Source organism: Cyrtonyx montezumae, unplaced genomic scaffold (genome assembly GCF_038088225.1).
Source record: "Cyrtonyx montezumae isolate F1298 unplaced genomic scaffold, pur_monq_1.0 scaffold_22, whole genome shotgun sequence".
In the NCBI taxonomy this organism is placed as follows: domain Eukaryota; kingdom Metazoa; phylum Chordata; class Aves; order Galliformes; family Odontophoridae; genus Cyrtonyx; species Cyrtonyx montezumae.
Genome location: NW_027071959.1, coordinates 5,009,113 through 5,033,624, shown reverse-complemented (window position 1 = coordinate 5,033,624; position 24,512 = coordinate 5,009,113). Strand labels below are relative to the sequence as shown.

Here is a 24,512-nt window from a genome sequence, read left to right as displayed (position 1 = left end):
CGGAGCGCTCCGCTCCCGGCCCCGCTCCGCTCCCGGCCCCGCTCCGCTCCCGGCCCCGCTCCGCTCCCGGCCCCGCTCCGCTCCCGGCCCCGCTCCGCTCCCGGCCCCCCGCTCCGGAGTGGCTGCGGCGTGGCCAAGCCGCGCCCCGCTCCCCCCGGCCCCGCCGTATATAAAGGCGATGCGCCGCAGAAGGCAGGTAGCGGCGGGGCAGGCGGCTCTCGCGGCTGCTCCGCTCCCTCCAGCCGAGTTTTAGCAAAAAGAAGGAGGGACGGAGGAAAGCAGCAGCAGCAGCAGCAGCAGCAGCAGCAGCAGCAGCAGCAGGGGCTGGCTCCTGCTTTCTCCCCCCATGTGAGCCGGGACGATGCTGCCGCTGCTGCTGCCGCTGCTGCTGGGCACCCGCGCTCTGAGCGCACCCCCGGGGGACACGGCGGTGGTCACCCCGCTCCGCCTCGACCCCGACATCAACGGGCGGCCCTACTTCAGGCGCGGCCCCGCCGAAGCCGTGGTGTTCCAGCTGTCGGCTTTCGGGGAGGATTTCTACCTGCACCTCGCCCCCGACGCCGGATTCATCGCCCCCGCCTTCGCCGCGCACTACCTGGGCTCCGCGCCCGGTGCCTCCCGTCCCCATCACCTCCGCCACTGCTTCTACTCGGGGGATGTCAACGCCGACCGAGAGTCCTTCGCCGCTCTCAGCCTCTGCGGGGGGCTCCGGGGGGCTTTCGGCTACCGGGGAGCCGAGTACACCATCAGCCCTCTGCCGGGAGCGGAGCACGGCGGGGCTCACCGCCTGCAGCGCCGCATCGTGGCCCACCCCCTGGGTACCTCCGCATCGCGCTGCGCGGTGGGCTCCGGGCTCACCCCCGGGGTGCTGCAGGCTCTGGAGAAATACCGGGGGAGAGCGGCGGGGGGGAAGGCGGGGGGGAGAGCCAAGCGCTTCGCCTCCGTGCCCCGGTACGTGGAGACCTTGGTGGTGGCCGATGAGTCCATGGTGAAGTTCCACGGGGATGACTTGCAGCACTACCTGCTCACCCTCATGGCCACGGCCGCCCGCCTCTACAAACACCCCAGCATCCGCAACCCCATCCAGATCTCCGTCGTCAAGTTCCTCCTCATCGGGCAGGACGACAAAGGGCCCAAAGTCACCGGCAACGCCGCCCTCACCCTCCGCAACTTCTGCGCCTGGCAGAAGAAGTGGAACAAAGTCAGCGACAAGCACCCCGAGTACTGGGACACCGCCATCCTCTTCACCAAGCAGGTGGGTGCGGGTCCCTGGGGAGGGGGGGACGACCCGGCAGGGCTGCCCTCCTCCCCTCCAGGTGTCCCGCACCCTGCCACCCCTTGCGTGTGCCTGGCACCCCTGAACCCCTTTCCCAAGGAGCTCGCTGCCTGGGTTGGATAGCTGTGAGGGGAGAGGAGGTGTGGAGCCTGCTGGAGCCAGCCCTGCAGAAAGCCGATGGGGGAGCGAGGCCAGGAGGTGCTCCAAGGCAGGTTGTCCCCGTGCCCACAAACCTGCTGCTCGGCCCCTCATTGGCAGCCAGCTGTGCCACCCAAAATGCAGGGCCTGAGCCCAAAAGGAGGGTGGTCAGCCCCACGTCCCCCTGGCAGAAGTGCCACCTGCCAAGAAAAAGCCTCTCCTCGCTTCCTCTGAGTCATGCATGAGGTCCTCCTGAGAACCTGGAGCTCTCCTCCACGCCCTGGCTGCTCCACGTGGACTGAATTCAGGGCTGGAAGGAGAGCACCAGAGAAACAGCCAGCACTCAGCCCAGAACCTGGCCACATCCCTGCTGCAGTGCAAGGAGGCTTTGCTGGGCTGCTCTTGTTTCTTGCTAGAAATATCACAGTGATGGGCAACCAGCAGCAGCCCCCAGACTGCTGGAGGGAGGGAAGGAGGACGCACCCATTTCAAGGGGACAAAATCACGTTTCACCCCAAGCACGGTGGGTTTAGCCAGCAATGGCAACTTGCGTTTTCTCTTTCCCCCATCCCTGCCCAGATGTCTTTGGATTAAGGACAGGTCAGGAACTCCGCTCAGCAATTCTGTGGCCATTCCCAAATCTTCTTTCCAAGTCAAGCACACGTGGGTGGGAAGGGCGTAGCTTCCAGCTCGCCCAGCACGTGTTAGCAGCAGCGATGCTGTGTGAGACGTGATACCCCGTCCCGAGCAGGGGCTGCGTCCCCTGGCTGGGTGTCAACCTGCTGGAGCAGCTCCTGCTTGCATCGGGCAGATGTGAAGGGGAGGAGGCATCTCCATCGCTGGTGGAAGCCTGGTGAGGTCAGCAGAGCTGCACGTGGGACAGAGCTGGTCCCAGCCTCTCTGTCCTGCAGCGTGCAGCACGGCCGGGCTGCATTTTTTACACATTGCTAAATCATCCATTCCTGAAATCCCAAGGCAAGCTCAATGCAAAGGCACACGATCAAGGAGACATCTGCCTTCCTTGAATGCATCCATCTGTGGTCCCCTGACACCCCGGAGCTTATCTCCCTGCCAAAAAGCTGTTACATAAGACCCCGACTTAAATTTCACTTCGAGCTCGGTTGATCGGCAGTTTCCAGTTGTGTCAACACATCGCTGACGGATGGGACTGTCCCGTGTGTGCTGGACCTCGGATTCACCTTTGGGGATCTCAGCCCTGCTCAGCTGGACGGTGTGGATGTGCCGTGGGATCTTCACTTTCCTACCTGAGCTGGTCCCTGCTGGAAGGACTGCGGAGTGCCCGTCCCCCTGCTGCCCTCCTGCCTCTTGGAAATGGTGTTGCAAATCACAGAGAAGTGTCTGACTGCAATTTTTACCACCTTCAACCCTGATGTCCACTGGCTGCAATAGCAAAGGCTTGCTGAGGGCTGTTGCACCAAAGGATGCTCACTGTAGTTTGGTGTCATGAAGGAGTTTGGAAACCCAGTGGTTTCAGCACTCTGGGGAGCTCACATTTTTGGGATTGCTTTGGACATGCGCGTTGGGGAGCATCAACAGTCAGGACAGCACTTGTGCTCTGTGTCCTTGGCCTCTGAGCATGGGAACGAAGGTAAAAGTCACTGGGATCCCCCTCAGCTGACCTGCAGGCCACCTCGAGGAGCTTGCAAGAAGAACAGCTTTTGGAAGGTGTCCATGGATGAAGTTAGGGCTCGGGGAGCTGGGATGGGATGGCTGTGGCTGTTGCCTTGTGAGCGGTCTCCGTGTTTGCTCCTGGTTTTGTTTCTGGCCATCTGCACACAGAGTACATGGCAGGAGCTGGTGTTTGGGTAGCCCTCTCCCCATCCTGGTGTTAGCCCAGGAGTTCCTTCCCAGCCCTCCTCCCATTCCCCCTCAGCCATGGAGATGCATTTAGGAAGGTCAGGACCCCTACGTTAGGGCCCAGAGCTGCTGCCCCAGGGGCTGTGGTTGTGGTCTGAGCCCATGCAGGGGGCTGATGGAAAGCCCCATGAGGAGCTGCTCCTGCCTGCAGCCCCACCACCATCGGGCGAGGCTGAGAGCGAGAAGTGGGTCAGTGTGTCAGCACAGGTGCCGGGCCGGGAGCCAACAGCTCTCTGTGCTGGCCAGGAAACAGAAACTCCTGAAAGAACAGCAAGTAGGGAGCAGCCACTCCTCCCCACATCCCTGGGGCACCCTGTGCACCCCACATCACCCCCAAACCCACAGCGCTGGCACTATTGTGTCCTTCCCATGGCCAGGTGTAGCTCTGGACCCTGTGCTTGATGGATGTGCTGGTTCCCACTGTGGGATGGGGATGCTGTGCACAGGACAGGATGCAATGGGGTCCTGGTGGATGTGGAAAGCTGTTGTGAAGCAGAGTTGAAGCTGGTTATAAGATGGGGTTTTCCACCAGCCACAGCAGTCAGGATGGTTTCTGGGCTCAGCTGCTGGAGCCACCTCACAGCACCTTGCCAGACAGCAGCCCCCACACCCACCCCACGCCTCGGCTGCTCCTCTCCCATGAGAGCAGTCCCGTCTGCTTTTTGCAGCCCTACAGCTGCTGCTAAACCCATCTCAGCTCTGGCTGGGGCTCTCAGGAGTTGTTGGGGCCATTACCGATAGCTGAACCTGCCTGCATGGGAATGCCTTCAGCCTGGAAACCTTGCTGGAAATGTTGGCAGAGCCGCTCCTACGAGGTTTCTAGCAACCCAGGCGTGTTGGCTGGCTGGGAGCTGAGCATGAATCACTCTTATTTATAGCATGGGAGCGCCCAGAGAGCCCCTTACGTTTTCTTTTCATGTGGAAAGCTGCAGCAGCTCTCTCTGCCCCGTGCATGGCTGCCCCTACAGCTCGATGGGATGGAATTCCCCCGCGGGTGAAGCTACAGGGATCCATCCCACTGTGCTCCTTTGGGGTATGCTGACCCCAAAGGATTGAGAAAATTGAGAAGAAATCACTCCACTGCCCATCCAGGAGAACACAACAGTGGATGAGAGCAGGGTTTGGCTGAGCCCAGGACGGGCAGTGCTGGCATGATGTCCCTTGGAGAGGAGTGGAGGGATGGGAGCACCCGAGGTGAACTGCTGGGCTGTGGCAGAGGCATGTTCCCAACCAGCAGCTTTCGGTTTGCAGTAGCACCTGTGGGTGCTGGAGGTGGCATCTCACTGTGGTCCTCGCGTCTGGGCTTGCTCCTGGAGAGACATCAGCTGTTGCTGAGGACACAGAAGCGTGCTGGGCCTGCCCTGGGAGCTTCTTATCACTAGGAAATGGAGAGATGTGTCAGCTGTCAGCCAAGGCCAGGTCTTTCCACTGACCCGCCTGGGTCCGGACCTTGAGCTTGCAGAAGGATGGAGCCAAGCTGGCTCCTCTGTGCCGAAGTGGGCTCCACCCTGCCTGGAGGAAACACTGACACGGAAGGCACCACAGGAGGATGCTGTGCGTAACAAAAGCTTCCCCAGTGCCACAATCGTTTGCAAAAATGCCACTGAGTCACCATCCCTGGAGGTGTTCCAGAGCCATGGAGACGTGGCACTGAGGGACACACTCAGAATGATTCTGTGGTTCTGTGTTTGCTCTGCACCCTGGGGCTGCGTGCTCCCCATCCTCTGTAGCTGACACGTGTCCAGCAGCTCAGGGCCGGATCCTCTGGGGGCACAGGGGCTGTGGTGGGAACAGGGCCATGTACCAAACCCCAGGCTAACCCCTTATTTCTGTGCCCACAGGACCTGTGTGGTGCCACCACCTGTGACACGCTGGGCATGGCCGACGTGGGCACCATGTGTGACCCCAAGCGCAGCTGCTCCGTCATCGAGGACGATGGGCTGCCCTCAGCTTTCACCACTGCCCATGAGCTGGGTAAGTCCTGCCATGGGGTGGGGTCCTCTGGGTCCCAGAACAAGGGGAGAGGAAAGGGTGCAGTGCATCACAAGCTCTGCATTTTTGGAAAAATTCACATTTTTTGTCTGAGTGCTGTGCTCATAACGGAGGTGCTGCCCTGCCTTGTGGCCACTGCATCACCAAACCCCATCCTCCAGTCCTGCTCTGTAATCAGGAGCACCGGCAAAGTTCAAAATAGCCCCTGTCCAGCCTCCGGAAGGCCAGACAATGACAGGCATCCGGAGCAGGGAAACTCCACCTCAGGCTGGAAAAAGGACTGAGAAAGTGAAAGGCATCACTGTTGTGGTTGCTGGGTTTCCAGCATTCAAGGATCCTGAAATAACAAGGGGGGATGCTGAGTGCACACCTAAGTCTGGAGACACTTATGTGGCTCTGGAGGGTGAGGGATGAGCTCTGATCTCCTTTTCTTTGAGATTTCCTTCGACCTTCCTTGTACACAATGCCCATCCATGACACAGATGGGAAAGCATGCTGGACAGGCTTGGGATGCTGCTGTCAGGGTGGCTCACACATGCCCGTCTTGCAGCTCCCAGCATCCACATGCAGCCCAAGCCAGGATTTTTGCAAGCTCTATGCTTCCCCAGGCAGCTCCTCCTCCTCTTGGGCTGCCCGCAGCCTTTGCATTCCTTGTTACAAGGAATGCCACGCTCCGTGCCTCAGTTTCCCTCTGTAAACAAAGCAGTGCTGGGTTATTCACATTGTCCCCTTTTCCATCTCCCAGGCCACGTCTTCAACATGCCCCATGACAATGTGAAGGCCTGTGAGGAGGTCTTTGGCCGGCTGAAGACCAATCACATGATGTCCCCCACCCTCATCCAGATTGACCGAGCCAACCCCTGGTCAGCCTGCAGTGCTGCCATCATCACTGACTTCCTCGACAGTGGCCATGGTGAGTTCTCCTTATCCCCTTGTCCTTGTCCCCATGCTGTCCTTGTTCCTGTGGTGTGATGGGGACAAGCTGTTGGGGGAGGCAGCAAATTTCTCCATGCTCTCCCAAATTGAGAAGGAAACAGAGAGCTGGGTGGTGGTTTGGCATCAGCTGGTGCCAGGGCAGCTCTACACAGCTCTGCCAAGGGGATGGCATCATTTGGGTCCTCTGCCTTTTGTTGTTGGATTTCTTATCCACAACAGTGGGCTGAACATGAGGTAGCTCCCAGACCCACGAAGACCCACTCAATGTTCCTCTCCCTGCTCCCTCAGGAGACTGCTTGCTGGACCAGCCCTCCAACCCCATCCCACTGCCCGAGGACCTGCCGGGGACCAGCTACAGCCTGAACCAGCAGTGCGAGCTGGCCTTTGGTGTGGGCTCCAAGCCCTGCCCCTACATGCAGTACTGTGCCAAGCTCTGGTGCACTGGCAAAGCACGTGGGCAGATTGTCTGCCAGACACGGCACTTCCCCTGGGCCGATGGCACCGGCTGCGGGGAGGGACGCTTCTGCCTGAAAGGTGCCTGCGTGGAGAGGCACAACGTCAGCAAGTACAGGGTGAGTACCTGCGAGCCTGAAAATGCCCCACGGGATGATTCCTCGGTGCTTCTGCATGGGTGCTGGCTGAGCGGTTCACAGTGGGGATCCTACAAAGGGATAATAACGGAGAAAGGTGAGGAGAGAGAGCGGGGTAGGCAGTGAAAGCAGGCTGGATGCTGCTGGGCTGCTCTGCCCATCCCATAGAAGATTTGCCATAGGCAAAGCCACAGGTTTTGCTTGTAAATGCAGCTAGAGAAGGGGTAGCTTTGAGTCGAGAGAGGGATGGAGATGGAGCCATGAGGGAAGGGGACAGCGGGTGACAGTGCCATGTCCCCCCAGGTGGATGGAGGCTGGGCCAAGTGGGCGCCCTATGGGACGTGCTCACGGACGTGTGGTGGTGGGGTGCAGCTGGCCAAGCGTGAGTGCACCAACCCTGTGCCCGCCAACGGGGGCTCCTACTGCGAGGGCGTCCGTGTCAAGTACCGCTCCTGCAACCTGGACCCCTGCTCAGCCACAGGTAGGGGCACGAGTCACTGAAATACATGACCCGACATCGTAAGGCACTGAGCCAAAGGGAAGCCCAGCTTCTTGCACGCCTTGGTGCCCAGGAGCTGATCACAGCTCTGCTCAGCCCACTGCAGAGGCACTGCCTGCATCCCCAGAGCGGTTGAATTCCAGCAGAGCTGAGCCTCGAGCACACCAAAACCCCAGACTTGCCACAGCTCTTTGGGTGGGGTGGGAGGAGAGCCAATCTCCAAATGTCAAATTCTTCGACTGTTTCAAAGCGCTTGGAAGCACGGTTGGAAACATGCCCCTAAACGTGCCCCCTGCAAATGTCAGAGGGGCCTTTGCCATTTGCAGTCCCCTGCGTCACTGCATTGTGCAAGAAGCAAAATGCTTCAGATTTGCCGTGTTGAGGCTGCGGGCTTTGCACAGCCATCCCTAACTGCCAGGAACACCTGCCCTCAGGCATTGGTCTGTGCCCCATCTGATGCACACTGTGTTCCTTCCAGTGCCAGGAAAGAGTTTCCGAGAAGAGCAGTGTGAGGCGTTCAATGGTTACAGCCACAGCACCAACCGCCTCACTGCCTCCGTCTCCTGGGTCCCCAAATACTCTGGTGTTTCACCCCGGGACAAGTGCAAGCTCATCTGCCGGGCAAATGGCACGGGGTACTTCTACGTGCTGGCACCCAAGGTTGGTGAGGGCTGGGGGAGCTGCAGGAGGGCTCCAGTGCGGGAAGCAATTGTCTGTGCTTGGTGGGCAGGTGGGTTTTTGTGGCTTATAAAAGATGGGAATCCATCAGGGTGGGGTGTGTCCGCTTATTGGGTCCATGGAGGATCTTCCTCTGGGTTCATAGGGCTGCCTGCAGGGTATGCCCAGGGTCCTGGTGTGAGGTTGGAGCAGAGATGACAGCACTGTGGGAGTGGTTCACCTCCGGGACGTGGCAGGCTGGCGTTGGCTGTCTTCCCAACATTTTGCATCTCTTTGCATCAATACAAAGACAGTGATGTAGCAGAAGAGGGAAGCAGTAATGCACGGCTCTTCTCAGAGACCCCAGAAAGCACAATTGCAAAGCAGAGAGCGAGCAAAGTGTAACACAGTGCACAGCAGCACCTCCTGAGCTGGGCTGAGGCTGCAGCGGGATGGTTGTGGGGTGATGTGGGGTGCAAACGTTGTCTTGCTGTCTCCCCTGCAGGTTGTGGATGGCACCCCGTGCTCCCCAGACTCCACCTCGGTCTGCGTCCAGGGCAAATGCATCAAAGCAGGCTGTGATGGCAAGCTGGGCTCCAAGAAGAAATTCGACAAATGCAGCGTATGTGGAGGAGACAACAGGAGCTGCAAGAAGGTCTCGGGCTTATTCACCAAACCCATGTGAGTGCTGGGGGAATGCATGCGAGTTCTGCCCTCCTGTGGGGTGGACATTGGAAGGTGGTGGGGATGGTGGTGAGCAGATCCCCCAGGGTGCCTGCTCTGAAGCAGCCGTGCACGTTAACAAGCTTCTGGTGGTGGAGCCAGCTCTGGCACAGCCACGCTGCTGAGCTCCTCACATCTGGGTGAGCTCGTCCTAGATGACACTCAGAGCTGGGATGACACTCAGAGATGGGATGGAGGAGATACGCTTGCAGCTCTGTGCTTCATGGCCCATCCTGCCCACCCCCTTCTTCCAGGCACGGCTACAACTTCGTGGTGGTGATCCCCGCCGGAGCCTCCAACATCGACATCCGCCAGCGGGGCTACAAGGGGCTGATCAGCGACGACAACTACCTGGCGCTGAAGAACGGGCAGGGCAAGTACCTGCTGAACGGGCACTTCATCGTCTCGGCCGTGGAGCGGGACCTGATGGTGAAGGGCAGCGTGCTGCGCTACAGCGGCACCGGCACCGCTGTGGAGAGCCTGCAAGCCTTCAAACCCATCCAGGAGCCCTTGACTTTGGAGGTGCTCTCCGTGGGGAAGATGACCCCTCCCCGGGTACGCTACTCCTTCTACCTCCCCAAGGAGAGCAAGGAGGACAAAACCTCCTACAAGAAGGAGGGCAAACCTCCTCCGGACCTCAACAACAGCGTCCTCAGCTTGTCCAACCGCTTGGACGGGGGCAGGCCGACCTACAAGCGTCCCTCCTACAAGTGGGCAGCGGGCGGCTGGGAGGCGTGCTCCGTCACCTGTGGCAGTGGGCTGCAGAAGAGGGCGGTGGCATGCCGTGACTCCTATGGTCACCCCGCCTCCGAGTGCGAGGCCGCCCAGAGGCCGCCCGAGGTGCGGTCGTGTGGGGAGCCCTGCCCGGCGTGGGAAGCCGGACCGTGGGCTCCTTGCTCCAAGAGCTGTGGGAGAGGCTTCAAGAGGAGGATGCTGAAGTGCGTGGCCTCGGGTGGGAGACTGCTGCCCCGGGAGAGTTGTAGTTTTCGGAGGAAGCCGCAGGAGCTGGATTTCTGCACCTTGAGGCCGTGCTGAGCTGTGCCAGCGAGGATGGACGTGGTGTCTTTCTGGCAGTGGCCAGGGGTTGGGAGAAGGGGAGATGTCCATAGCACATATCAAATGAGGTTAAAAAAGGGAAACCAAACAATCAGACAAAAAAATCAAGCGACCTGGGTGTGGGGAAGGGTGCACAACCAGGTGATGAGGGCTTTCACCGAGCAGGTCGCTCAGAGGTGAGCAGGAACCAACCTACCTCGAAGTCCCCGTGGCTGAGAGCCAGAGGACGGACAGAAGGAAATCACTGCCCAGGATGGCCCTGAGGACACACAGAGGGGACACCCCCACATCGCACAGCCAACACCTGCCCTGTCTTCCCAGGGCCAAGCCTACCTCTCCCTTCCCTGATTTTCTTTGTGGGACCAAGTGGATTAACCAACGCGACGATGGCAAACTGTACTGTTCAACAGGGTGCTGCGCCTTGTAGGGACTGTCGCCTTCAGGGCTTGCAAGAAGCAACTTCACAGCTGTGCACGCCAGTGGGGATCCCCAGTGCCAGGCTGGGAGGTGGTGGCTTTATTCTCATCTTCTCCTCATGTTTATGATCTGACCAGTGTATAATTCATGGTGCTTAACTCTGTGTCATTGTTTAACTTCCTCCCCATGCTGGATGCAAACCTGGCATGGAGTGGATGGCACTGCTTCCAGCAGAGCCCCTCCTGGGGCTGAGGTTTTCCTACGGTGCTTTGGGGAGGCTGAGGCTGGCTCTTGGCTAAGTGGGCGCCCAGAGCACAGCCAGATGCTCATTTACACCTTGATGCAGGGCAGGGTGTAAAGTTCTTTGGGGCTCAAAGGGATCACAGTGGAGGTGCGATGTGAGCGGTAATTGCAGGAATAAGCAGCTGTACTGTAGCAACCTGGCACAGCGCCTGGGAGCATCCCTGCTTGTCGCTGGTGCTCGACTGTGCTCTAGAAATGGTGCTCGTGGGGCCAGCATGCTGTGCCCAGGCACCCTGCTGCCCACCCTCCTGCAAGCTTCAGGGTTATTCACTCTGCATTAACCCCCAGCCATATTCTGAGCTGGAATGGGGGTTTGGGGCTGTCCTGCTCCTCCTGCTCCTGCAGAGCATCCACAACCAGCTGCATCCTCCTGGGTTTTGTGCTAGGGCTCGTCCCGTACCTGAGGGTTTCATCGTGCTCACTGTGTCCAGAGGCTGCCTTACCTCACCACAACCCTGCCACTCACCTTCTCCCTTGAGCCTCCTGCTCAGATCAAACCATCAGGGACCATTTCACGTTTTGCTTTCCCACCGATGAAGGTCCCTCAGAGGGAGCTTGCTGTTGACCAAGATACGTCACAATTGGGGACAGCAGAGGGGACGACCCCAGCTTTTGGGCAGGCTGCTGTCTCAGCAGTGAGGTGCTTGGAGCCTGCTCAACACATGTGGAAGCTCTTTGTGCCCCACCAATCTCCAGCAGCAGAGAGCTGTGCGCGTGGTCAGAAGGGTCCCAAAGAACAGCACAAATGTTTCCTCGTGGAGACCTTTCCCACCAGCTTAGCACATTTCTCGTGATGCTGTTTGCGGACCCACCCTCCCTGGATTTGTGTAATGCCTTTTTGAGCACAATATTATTTCTGGTCTCCACGATTCTTGATAGAGCCAGGAGCAGATGTTGTGGTTGCTTTGCACAGCGGGGATGGGATTTAATGTTCTAGGAAATCCCTTCCAGGTCTACATTCCCATGAATGCATCATCCATTTTCTGGACAGTTTTCCTGCATAGCCGAGCCTGCAGTGCTTTCGTTTGGGGACAGAGCTCCAAGGAGCTGCCCTTTGCATCCTGCCATCAAATAGATGGTTTCCAAGCCGTCCTTGTCCGATGGAGGGGAAGGACAGGGTGGGAAGGATTTCTTGAGTGCAGTTCTTTTGCCAAGTGTGCAGCAAAAGGATGGAGATGCCTATTGTACTGGCTGCTTTGTGTATACCATGTATACTAAACATCGATCTCTGCTGTTTGTGCATCAATAGCAAACCTGAAATAAAACCATATTTAAAGATCCTCCTGGTTTCAGGGGCACGTGTTTGTGCCCGTGTTGTTTTGGCAGAGTATATCCCAGCTTACTGCAGTCCCAGCTCATTAACTGAAGAAAAAATTGGAAGGTCTAAACATTTTCCTGAATATTGTGGTGATTGATCTTGCTTCTGCTGTAGAATTTGTTATTGGCATAAAACCATCATGTTGGATGAGTCCACACGACAGCAGAGCTCTCCTGCACCTGGGAGCCATTGCAGAGGCTGTGCCACGAGGCTGGCCCCCTTTAGCCTGGAACTGGGATATTCTTCAGTAAGAATCACAGCAATACAGAGTTAAAGGGATGAAAGCAAACTGGAACAGTGCTCTCACATCCTGGAACAACTGCGTCCGTGCATACCATGAGCTGGGACTACCCATTCCCGACCTGCTCCTCTGGCGTCATTCATTCCATCCAGAGTAAAGCTGCAGCCCCATTCCCACCCCCTCCAGTGGGTCCAGGGAAAGCTGGGGGGTGTTGCTAGGTGCTAGCAAAACACTCAGTGCTTCCCAGCCCTCCTCTCGCTCTGATCTGGGCCAGTGGTGAGATAAGGCACTGCCTGCTAGTGGGCCACGTCTGCTGGGGGATGCCTGATGCCACTGCCTCAGCTTGTACTTCCCCCTGAATGATTGCAGCAATGCTGGAATGCTTTGGCCCTTTTTTTTTTTATGGTAGAGCACGTTTTCAGTACCACAAAGAAACAAACACAACAGCCCTGACTGCACACCTTCCCCCTCTGCAGCCCAGCGAAGGATAGCTCAGCCTCACCCCACAGGGAGCTCAGTTTCAGCCCCAAGAAATCCCACCCTGCAGCAGCTCCAACTGCACACAGCTTGCTTAGGAACAGAGGACTTGCACCTCCGGGGCTCAGCAATAGCCACACGTAACCTGAACAAATCACCCAGAGAGATAAAAACGTGCACAAAGGAAATATTTACCCGGTAGGGAAGGAAGAAGCCTGGTGCTGGTGCCAGAACCCCAGTTCAAAGGGAAGGTTTGTGTTTAGCCAAGTCGTGGTCTGTTTGCTCAGGGCCCTGAGCTGCTGGGAAGGCTGCAATTACTTAACGGCTCAGGGATAAGCGTGGGCACCTGGTGTGGGGTGGGGACACACAGGTGAGCTCCTGGCGAAGGAGGAGCAAAGCTGCAGCAGCGTAGGAGCCTGGGAGTGGCAGGTATGGGAGCACATTGCTTGTTATGAGCTCTGCTGGGACAGGGGCTCTTGGTTTCCTCCTTTATTTTAGCCTCCCACTCGCTTTCTTTGCCCTGTTCATGTATGCTACTCCAGACACCAGCATCTGGAGAAAGGTGCTGGGTTGGGCAGGACTCTGCTCTCACCCACCGTACCTTTCCTTACAAACAGAAAGAGTGAAAATAGCATGAAAATGGAATCCGCCTGCGTGGCACGGCTGGCATTCACGCTGTGACACCGAGAGCTTCAGCCTTTTATGGCAGTGCCCATGGCACGTCACACATCCTACACGATGTCACACATCAGGGTCACCCTGGGCAGGGGGGTCCCGTGGTGCCAAATGGAGTGTTTTGCCCCAGAGCTGAGCCCAGGCACGGCAGATGCCTTTGGAGGAGGGGATGCTGCTTTTCTGTTATTGTTGCCCTTATTGTTGTTCTTTCTTTTTGCTGGGAGACAAAAGCACCAGCAGACACAGGGGGAACAAACAGTGCTAATGAGGAACACGTGTCGCAGCCAGCGGCGATGCTCACGTGAAAATACTGATGTGGAGAAGCAATGGGGCACAAAAATGCATTTCTATGCCAGGATAATTGATTCCCCCTTTGCCACCATAGGCCGTCGGTCACTTGCAGCAGACTAAACTTCCCCACATCATCTTCCCCAGCCAGTAAACTGACACGTTCCCACAAGAATCTGTGTGGGTTTTTTTCTTTCTTTCTTCTTTTTTTCCCCCCGTATTTTTTCTAATTATACAACTCAACCGGTGCCAAAATCCATCCAGCCAACTCTAATCTGGCAGCAGAGCTCGTGCACATGCGGCCAGCAGCCTCGCTGCCCCGCTGGAGGGCGGCAGGTTGAGAACAGACAGAGCTCTGTGCAGAGATCCCCAAACGGAGATTTCTATCGATGCACACACCTCGAGAGGAAGGACAGCGCTGGCTGTGTGTGTCAGTGCTGTGCACAGAGGTGGGGGGTGTGAGCTGAGCCCATCAGGTGCTGCTAACCCCTGCAGCCCTTAGCAAGGTGATGCACCTGGAAATGGCAGCGTGGGGCAGCAGTGGGAGCTCTCAGCCCCTCGTGGGGTCGGTGCTGCTGTTGGATTTGATGTAACTAATATTGAGTTCAGCCTGGGGGGCAGATGGGCTCCCTGAGGGCTGTTTAATGTGGCTTGATTATTTATTTTTTGAAGTGTTTTATTTGCCCCCTTGTAAATGAGTTTAGCGCTGGGGAGAGGTGTTGGATTGACAGCTCTGGAAATACAAGCCCTGAAGGGCAAATGTTTTGTTGAAGTCCTGCGAGCAACAGCACTGCATGCGATCCAGGAGTGAGGGCAACAGCTCTCAGCAACAGGAACAGCTGCTTTGCACTCTGCACTCACAGCTATTGCTGTGAGGTCACAGGGAGAAAGCAGAGCACGCTGCCCACGGCCACCAGGCTCTTGTCTCAGTGTCCTTGTGCTGCTTTGGCAGTTGATGCAATGCCATATTGTTTGCTCTGCATTCAAAGCGCAGCACGCAGGCTCCAAATAGCAGAAACACGTGTTGGCAAAAGCCTGGTCACTGCAGGGACTGCATCCTCATGGCTCTCCACACTCCTGATGACATGTGCTGTCCAGAAGCAGCTCCACGTGCTGTTTGGATGAGGGCAGGACATCTGGAGCTGGGATGAAGGGGAAAGTGCAGTGAGGTATGGTGGTCTACGTGGGCATCTGCACCCAGGGAGTTTGGGGAAGACCAGCATCCCCATGCTCTGAATGAAATTTCCTGCAGATATCCAGGGTCAGGGGATGGGGCCCTGAGCACCTCATGGAGCTGTGGGTGTCCCTGTTCAGCGCAGAGGAGATGGAGCAGATGGCCTTGAAAGGTCCCTTCCAACCCAAACCATTCTATGACTGTACGGTTCTGTGAAAGCAAGGAGCCCAAAGGCCACACCTTCATCCATCTGTGGGACCTGTCTGGATTTAGGAGGAGGTGATGGGTTTTGGGGTCTTGCCTTGGGCTATCACCATGGTGAGGCACTGCCTCAATCAGGGTAGTCCCAAGGTGCCCATTAACCCCTGCTTTCAGCACTTAATTTTGAGGTGAGGATATATTATGTGAAGAAACAACCACGGAGGAAAGCAGGCACTGAAAGACAGGGAGAACCTGGACGGTGCTGTTTAATCCCAAAGGCAGAGAAAAGGAAACAAGGCAAAGGAATGAAAACAAGGGAAACCTCGAGAGGGAGACATGCTTGGCAGGCCTACTGCCTCACTCTGTGAACACAGAGCAGCTGTTATCCCACCCGGACCTAGATGCTGACTTCTCTGCGTCTCTGGAGCATCGCAGAGCAGTGGAGATGCACCCAGGGCACAGGTAATGCTTGGCCCTGAGAGGTGATGGGGAGAAAGGAAAACACCTTGTTCAGAGAGAGCACTTTTCTTTATTTATTTTCATTTTCAGTTGTATAAAGCTGTGTGGAATCTGCTCATTTTTGAAAAGGAATTTGGGTTCTTCCTTTTTACTTTTTCTCTGTGTGCTGCATCATCAGTTTTGGGTTTTTTCAGGGCCAAACTCTATGTGCCATCACCCCTGTGCCCAGCAGGAACCTCCAACCCATCGTCCTGTGTTCCTTTTGCCCTCACTGGCTCCGTATTTGATGCATTACATGGGAAAGCAGAGCTGGTCACTCAGCCCCAGTGGTGGTGCTGGGTTTTCCTTTGTGGTTTAAGGCCAAGCTAAAGGGCAGAGGGATTTGGGAAAGCAGTGCTCTGGGGTGGGTGCTGGCTCTGGGTAATCCCTAATCCCACAGCATGTGGGGAAATCCTGGCTTTGGGACACCACAGACACCATCAGCCCACGTCAGTGTTGTGGGGTGGAAACAAAATAGGGGGAATTTGCTTCAGAGAAGGGGAAGAAGCATGAAGCAAAGTCTGCATCGCAGGGGCTGCGTGTGAAGGAGAACAGAGCTGGCAAAAAGGAAGGAAAGCACTCAGATTCCTCCATGTGTGGGAAAAGATGGGGTTGGGCTCAGCCCCTCTGGGGGACAACCCAAAATGTGGGGGCTGCCCGCAATGGGATGGTTCCTATTTGGCTCCAGAAAAGCGACGTCTGCTCCAATTAGCGCGTCGCGTGTGCGTGCATGTGCGGGGGAGGTGATGTTTTTGTTTCCTTTTAGGAAGAAAGAGAAGAATTAATAACAACAACAACAACAAAAAAGCATGGAATGAGCGCTGCTGCGAGGCCAGCGTGCTGCCCCGGAGCAACGGGGATCCAAATGGTTTCTCTGGACCCTCCAAGGGGAACACAGCATCCAATGTGGCTGCAAAACGGAGCACCAACTCCTAAAGCTGCCCTGGGGGAGGCCCTCAATCGCTGGGGATGATTTTACAAGTCCCCACGGCTGGGAATTCGGGACGAGATGCTGATGGGGGCTCTGCAAGGGTTAACCATTCCACCCGCCTGTTTGCATTGTTCCTTCTTAATATCACCCTTGAATAAACAAACAGAGGCAAATCCCACCCTCTCCCCGGGGACTCTTTCTTGGCTTGCTCCAGAGAAACAGGCAAATGATAATTATTTCTCTTTATTTATTTATTTTTATTTAAAATTTCAGTGTCTCTCTTCGGGCAGCCTTGGGGATTGAGGAAACCAAGCGACAAAACGAACAAGGAAAGCCATAAAGTCAAATTAAACAAATAACTGATAAGCCCGGGGCAGAGAGATGAAAACCCAACGATGTTCCCCTCGTGGCATGGGGGCTGGAGATGTTAATAAAGCATGGGGGGGCATGGATGGACGCGGATCCTTCATCTGCTCCTCTGCTCCTTTCCAAGGACCAGCTTCATTTTCTACAGATGAGAGCGGTGCTGCACTGCATTGCTGCCTTGGGGGGGGGGGTCCCGTCCCTGGGGGTGTTTCAGAGCCATGGGGATGTGACACTGAGGGACGTGGGCAGTGGGCACTGTGGATGAAGCAAAATGAGGAAAGGAGAGACAGTGCTGTTGTGGATCTGATGGCACTCGTGCGGCTGTGTCTGCACTGAGCATCTCCCAGGCACTTCCACATCTCAGCAATGAGACTCCACGCTTTCCTTCTTTGGGAAGAGGATGTGTGTGCCTTTCCCCTGATGTCCCATCTCAGAGCTCCTCAGAGCCGATAATGAAAAACTTCCCTCTGCTTCAGGACTGCTGCTTTGCGAGATTAAAAACCGCCCCTCAAGGAATCCCACAGCCATAACAGAGCTATTCACTAAGATAACATTAGCTCAGCACTGGGGCTGCTTGTGGCATGCTCAGAGGAAGCACTCTGATGGCTCCCGAGGCCCTGGCCAAAAACCCCACTGCACCCACAGGCCGTGCCCCTCAAAGGGACCACCATCCTGGCACGTCCTGTGGGTGCTTTAAGTCACATACTGGGTTGAACTGGGAAAAACAATTCCTGGTGAGCTCTAGACATGCCTAGTGGAGGGAGAAAGCCGAGCACTGGTTTGTGCCCTCTTGCATGTGATGGCAGTGGGACACATTCACAGCAAGAAGGATTTGGGGACAGGATGGTGGGAAGAGCCGCTGCTGTTGGAGGGGGCTTGAATCACTGCAAGGGAATGGAGAAGGAAAGCAGGAGCCTGGGAGTAGGGTGAAATTCCTCCTGGCTCTCTGCTTTGTTCAGAAATAAAAATACCCCCAAAAGCCTGAGAACGAGGCTGCTCAGCAGATGGTACTTTGCCCCTCTTGGGATGCTTTCTATCTCCACAGCTGGGAATCTGATCCCAGGAGGCTGCAGAGCTGCAGGCCCAGGAGCTTGGGTAGCTTGGGAAATTTGCAGTTGTGCCCTGCCCTGAACCTTGGACGTGAGCCCAGCTCTGATCTCGCTCCATCCCAGTGCCACTGAGCCCCTTCCCCAGGCTGCAGCTCCCCGGCCAGCCCAGCTCTGCAAAGCCACCCCGTGTCCCACAGAGTCTCTTTCTGTCCCAACCCACGTCCCAGTCCCCAGCTTCTTCAGAGGACTGCTGCATCCAAGCACGCACCATATGTGCTCTCATCAAAGCATTTCCCAGTTTCCTTTCCCAGCACTGGTGGCTTCCTTCAGCCTTTTCTTGGCTGTCCCCATTCCCGGGGACATCTTGTGCTCAGCACACTCTATGGATGAATTTTCCACGAGTTTTTAGGAACATTTGGTAAGAAGAGCAGTGATTCTGTGACCAAAGGTGGGAGCAGATGGTGCAGAGATGCAATTTGGTGCTCTGGTCACCTGCTCAGCATCTCCTGCACAGCATTTGGGAACAGGAGCAACAGAGATGAGATTTTTTCAGAGCTACATGATATTGTGGGAAAGCCAGCTGAGGTCTGAACAGCTTGTTCCTTTGGGTTTCCTTTGAAAGTAAACCCCAGGTTAGCACCTGCTCTGCTGAGCTGTGCCTGAAATGGGGCCTGAGCCCAGAAATCAGGGTGTGATCTGGGGTCATGCTGTAGGCTGCAATGGATGGAGAGGAAGGCTGCATCCCTTGGGATGCTCTTAAGTGCTTAAATGGTTTGTGTTTACGAGAGCTAAAAATATTTCCTCAGGGAGGGAGAAGGGGACAGAAGGTCTGTTTGCTCTGTTATCACTTATAGGCTCTGTTTTGGAATGAGGCTTAAATAGAAATAACATGGTATTAAAGGTTAAGCAAAACACCACCAAGCAACACCAACACCACCACCCTGTGTGGCACGGGGAAGTTGGGATGAGCAAAGCCTCTGCATGGCCCTGGGGACAGAATAGGGACGGGGACACCAATCCTCAGAGCTGAACACATCCCAAGGCCATGCTGGTACCCTGCTCAGCAATGCTTGGGCTCCTGCCCTGCCCTGCAAAATGCAGCTGGGCCAGGAGTTTCTCAATTCATCTCTTCTTCTCCCTAAACTCAGCTGGAAATTAGGAATTCATGGGAAGAGGTCCTGATGGATGCTCAGGGAGCAAGGGTTTGGGGTCTCCTCCGGATGGGTCACGTCACTCATGGCAAGCTCAGGGTTTGCAGCAGGGTGAGAGTGGGGCAGCGCTGCTCAGGCTTTATTTTTAAAGGGCATTCTGTTTCCAGTGAGAAAAGGGAATAACCCAGTGACGCTCATCGTCCTGAGAAAGGCAAGTCTGTGCCCCTGCACCACGAGACCCTTGTGCTGCCCCCAGTGACACTGTGTTGGTGATGCACCAACAGACACAGGCTGGGCATTGTGCAAAGTGTTCCTGACAGCACAGCAGTGCCCAGCCACGCTGCAGAGCGTCACCATAGCCCTCCCTGTGCCATGAGCCCCTCGGGCAATCAATGGGACATTGTCTGGGGAGAGCTCTGGGTGACATGCAGCAGAGTGGAGCGGTGGCACGGAGGTCAAGAACGTGAGGATGGTCCAAGTGCCTTTCCCCTGTGCTCATTAATTCTATACATTTTGCATAAATTCCAGCACAACGAGGAATTTGGGAGCGCTACCAATCCATCTGCTTTGAACTGGTGCTCTGGTTTGCAGGAAGGAATGTTACTGGGAACAACTCTGCGCCTAAAGTGGGGTCTGATCCAAATCTTACTACTTCACCCTTCTTTCCTCCAGGAGCTGAGACCACACTTGGGACTGAGAAGAAACTTGTGAAAGAGAAGAAAGTTTAGCAACCTGGGGCTGTGTTCATATCTGAGCCTCCCAGCTCACCCCAGTGCTCCCAGCCCCTTGCAGATGGGCAGTGCTGGTGATGGAGGAGATGGAGCCAGATTCTGGCTGGGGAAGAGAGAAATAAATGGAGAAAGTGATGAGCACACAGTGATGCCTTTCCAATGGCCAGGAGCAGGAGAAATCCAGAGCTGAAACCCATCTTGGGGGGCTGTGTGTCTCCTGATGGGCTGAGGGACCATCTGGAAAAAGGATGGGGTCTTTAGTAGGCACCCATGGCAGCAAGAAGGCAACACAGGAACTGTGTTGCTCTCCAATTCCTGCTTAGTGCACAGGGTATGACTTTCCCAGCTTGAATTCCTCGTGTCTACTCAGACCATGTCTGACTTCCATCCCCAGCACGTCTGTGCAGCCGCTTAGGGAAAACAAAAGCTGGGAGGATGGAGATAACATTGCTGATGTTGGAAATCTGTGTATCCCCTCGGTGCTGGGTGATACCTACAGCAAGTGGGGAACTTTCTATGAAAAATCACAGGTTTTGCTAAGGCTCTCAGGAAAACACTGCTCTCCTGCCAACCTCACATTGCATCAGTGCTTTGTGGACAAAATCTCCCTCTGTGCCCTGCACGGATGCATGTGTTTTTGCCTTGGCCCCACCAAACAGCCATGAGTCAGCTAATCCAAACCAAACAGCACAGGGAGAAGGAGGTCAGCCCAGTGCACGGCTGTGAGCTCAGAAAGCAGCACCTCGAGCAGAACGAGGGACAAAATCACAACACCATGAGTGGAGCAGCGCTGGATGTCAGCAAGGACTGGTGCCAGGTCAGGGAGCACCCAGTGTGACACTGCCCCAGCGAGATGGTGCCTTCTCCCATCCCCTGTGCAACCTCCATATGTAGATGCTTCCCACCACGAAGCCTCTGCATTCCCTTCACCACCACCTTCCTGTCACATCCCTCATACTTTTGGGGTCATTTTCACCCCTGTTCTGCTGGCTCTCCGTTCCTTCTTACCCTTCCCTCCTCCAAAAGCATGCCTTGGACACGCTTGCACAGAGAAAAAAATCCTTCCAGCCAGCTGCCAGCTCTGCCTTTGGCCTCTTGCTCCGGTTTCATGTTTGACTCTAATCCCACAATTTATTCAGCAGAGCCCTGGGCCAAACCCAGCGTCTCAGGAACCTGCCAGAAACCTCAGCTTTTCCTAAGCTCTATAAACAGTTTCCTGCCTCCATCCCTGCACCTGCTGCCCATGCCGTGCTGCTGGCCAGGGATGCTCATACCCCCAGGGATACTGCAGGGATGGTGGTACTGTAGGGATGATGGTACCCTCAGGAGGGATAGGATGGCCAGGGGTGCTACTCTGCTGGATGGGATGCCCTGTGCTGCATCCCCTTTGCCCTGCTTGGCAGTGCCTGAGGGCTGTGAAACACTCACCTGAGGCCCGAGCAGTGGAAGAGTTCAATTCCTCAGAGCATCTCAGGGCAACCTGGGAGAAGGCAGACAAGGAGTTAGGGGAGGCTGGGAGGGAGCAGGGCAAGGAGAGAGGTGGAGTCCCAGGCAGAGTGATGTCCAGGAAAGCACCAGCAATGGCTGCAGATGTGCAATACACTCTTTTGAAGTTGAGCTGCTGTCTTTTTTTTCATGTTTCTTTCCCTCCCCTGTGTTTTCAGAACAACTAAAGCCCTGGGGGATGCAAACAAGAAGCAAGAGCAGGGGCTGGGGAAAGCACGGGGAGCAGAGATCCTTTCTTACTGTGCTTCCAAAACCCAGTGAGGACGCTGCAAATTATGGAGCACCATCTGCTGGCACCTTATTTATTAAGTGTCTCTTTCCTTGTGATGCAGCATCCATGCACTGGGGCAGCACTGAAGCAGTCGGGGGCACTGTATGAGGGTGTACCCAAAGTACAGTGAGAAATGAGATGAAAAAAACAGTGGGCAGAATGTGCTGGGTAAGTGCACAAAGGCAAAATCCCAACTCGCTCCACTGAGGGCAGGACTTCACCCATAAACCTAATCCTAATGGGGACTTCAGAGCCTGAATTCATTGAACTGGTGGTGTCCTTCCCTGAGCATGAGAAGAAAACCAGGAGACCTTGCAGGTCTTTGCTGGCAGCATTCGGGGCTCCAGTTGAACAGGACATAAAGCCATTTCCTTCTGTATAAATCACCCGAATGCTTTTAGCTCACCCCAAGACCTAAAACAATGCTTTCAGCTCAGGTTTGCTCCTTGGTAATGCATGCTGGCAGCTGGCCCCATCAATCTCCGGCACAGACATGTAACTCAAGCCTCTGACAAGTGCTGATTTACATCTTCAGCCAGTAAATCAGCATAAAATCATCGGAGTGCTTGCTCATATTTTTCCAAGTGGGACTTTCTCACATGGAAGGCAAAAGGTCCTGGGAGCCAGCGCTCACGATGGGACACCGACTGCAGGCTGCTGTGTCCTGGGCTCTGCAAACTGGTGTCCAGAACAAAAGCCCACAGTGTGCAGGATGGAGATGCTGGGAATCCAGAGCAAGAGGTCTTTCTGCCCTGGAAGCCATTTATGCATGCATGATGCCAGCATTGCACGGCTTCAGCAAGCTGAGGGTACTGATGCCATTTTTGTGCATTAGTGGGGTGTGTCATGTTATATGGTGTGATACTGGACCAATGTAAATGGGCTCAGGGCTGTGTTTCCCAGCATGGGTTTCTCTCCCATGTGCTGTGCTGTGCAGGCATGAAGGGAATGGGATATTTGCAATACTTCAAAGCTGCTCCGCCAGTCTGGGCTGTGTGATCAGAGCCAAAGTGCAGCCCCAATCCATCACCCAAAGAGGGATGTTTGTGTATTTGTGTGAAATGGCAGTCCTGGAGCTGAAAGTCAGATGCTTTCCCAAGAAATAAAACAGATAACAGATTTGAAGATGCAGGAAGAGCCTGTGAAGGAAGCACCACTGCAGCTAGAGGCTGTGACAACCCCCACCCTGGGTCCCAGCACCTCAAAGAGCACTGCCTGCCATCTTCTACGTGCTGATGGGAGATGAAGGGACACAACCCAGACCTCCCAATCATCCCACTGTCAGTGAGTCCTTAATGGGGGCAGTGAGTGCAAGGGAACTGCAGAAGTCAGCATCCTGCATCCAACTCTTCCCCAAACAAATACCATCAGACGCCCGATAAAAAGCTGCTTTCCATAAACAGCCTGTTTATTGCACTGTCCCACTGATTCCTCTGCTGTCAAAACACAAAGGCAAACGAGAGCAGGGCTGAAGCCCATCCCAAAGCCCTACCAAGCTGTGAAAGCATTTGGTGACTTTGTTCCTGGCTTGGATTTCTCTCTCTTTTTTTTTTTTTTTTAATTGTTTGGATTTGGTCACAATGAGGAAAAGCTGATCTCACGACAGCTGAAAAAGCCCCGTGAGAGCTCGAGCTGTGAGATCTGATGTCACGCATGGGCGGTGCGGGTGGGAAGGAAAACTGTGCAAGACCAGGAAGGTGGGCAGCTTGCCTGGACCACAGGCAGCTGCTGGTGGCAAGCATGTGTCTGAGGCTTGTGCCTGGATGGGCCCACCACCATCCCATCCAAAAGCTGCCCAGGAGGTTGGCATGCAGGCTGACTGTATGAAAACAGGATCACAGAGTCACCCATGTTGGAAAGGACCTCTAAGAGGTCCAATTCCACCTCCAGGGATGGTGACCCCATGCTGGGCAACCTCTATGAGATCAGTCCCCCCAGCAATGGGGGTACAGCAGTTGTCAGAGAGCTCAGAAGCACCGTGCACACACGAAGGTGTTTCAGTGTGAGGAAGCATTCAGGCTCGGGCTGTTGTTCTCAAAAACCAATGCAAAGAAATCCCGTTTCACTTCACACACCACAATTCGCCACGTGTACGATGGGGCTGACCACTGGTATGCGTGGCAATGCCAGAAGTAAACGAAACTCCTCCCAGGGGACAGGACTAGATTGCTTTTGGCTGCCAAATTTGTGAAATTTTTCACTATATTTTCTTTCTTTTCCCCCCTCCCCCCCAAATGCCTCCTTGGAAAATGCCTCTGGATTTTGATTCGAAGTAAAAATGAGCCCAACACTCATTTATATTATTTATATTTTTGCAAGCTGGATAATTCTAGCCAAACGTGGGGGAAATTGAACAGGATCCATGGCTATTGGATGTGCTTGAGAGAGCTCGGATGAGCCTGCTTACACCTTTCACATGCAATGAGTGGAGCTCACTGCTGCAACACAGATAAGCGATGAGGAGGATGCCCTGGTGCTGGGAAGACAAAGATCCCGAGGGCTGTCCTGCCTCCAAGTGCTCGTGTGCTGCTGCCTTTGTTCTGTGCACTGCAAGAATGGGATGGGGGGCAAAAAGAGCATGGAAGAGAAACGGACAGAACAGTGAGAAATGGTGGTTTGCACTCATTAGTTTCCTTATCCGAGTGGGAGCTGCTCCAGTGATGTGTGCAAGGAGTGAACACCTCGAAATATTCCCAGTGGATGAATAATTCCAATAATATTCACCCCTGTGTGTTTGGACTGAGATCTGACAGCCCTGGATCTAAAGGGGATATCCGTGTTTGACTTGGTTGGGTCTGGATCACACCCAACGAGCTCGTGTTCGAGCAGCATCAGCAATGGCTCCACCAATACACCTCCACCGAATGGCTGGGTCACTTTTCCCTTCTGGTCCACAAATAAATTATCTGCCAATAAATGGAACCAGAAGTGGCTTGGCCAGATGTTCTGCTAAGGCCCCGAGGAGCCATGGTGCAGAAAGGGTAAAATAGGGGGAAAAAGGAAAAAAAAAAGCCAATAAAAAGTAAAATATGAACAGCTCCATTGGCTGCTCAGTGCCGGCATGGGACCCCCGGCTGCAGCAGCTGGGACCACGTTATGGGGTGAGGTGCAGTGCCCCGGATGGGAGGCCGTGCCAAAAGCAGGATATGGGAAAAGACCATTCTCAAACA

At 55.2% G+C, this 24,512-nt stretch overlaps 1 protein-coding gene across 1 annotated transcript; it reads left to right on the top strand.

Moving 5' to 3' along the window:
* Positions 1–361: 361 nt before the first annotated feature.
* Positions 362–11,745, top strand: ADAMTS15 (ADAM metallopeptidase with thrombospondin type 1 motif 15). The gene is made up of 8 exons (XM_065738526.1): positions 362–1,255; positions 5,134–5,266; positions 6,030–6,197; positions 6,509–6,792; positions 7,114–7,291; positions 7,788–7,969; positions 8,472–8,647; positions 8,944–11,745. Exons 1-8 carry the CDS (start codon positions 362–364, stop codon positions 9,722–9,724), a joined length of 2,796 nt encoding a protein of 931 aa, XP_065594598.1. The 3' UTR covers positions 9,725–11,745.
* The last annotated feature ends 12,767 nt before the right edge of the window (positions 11,746–24,512 follow it).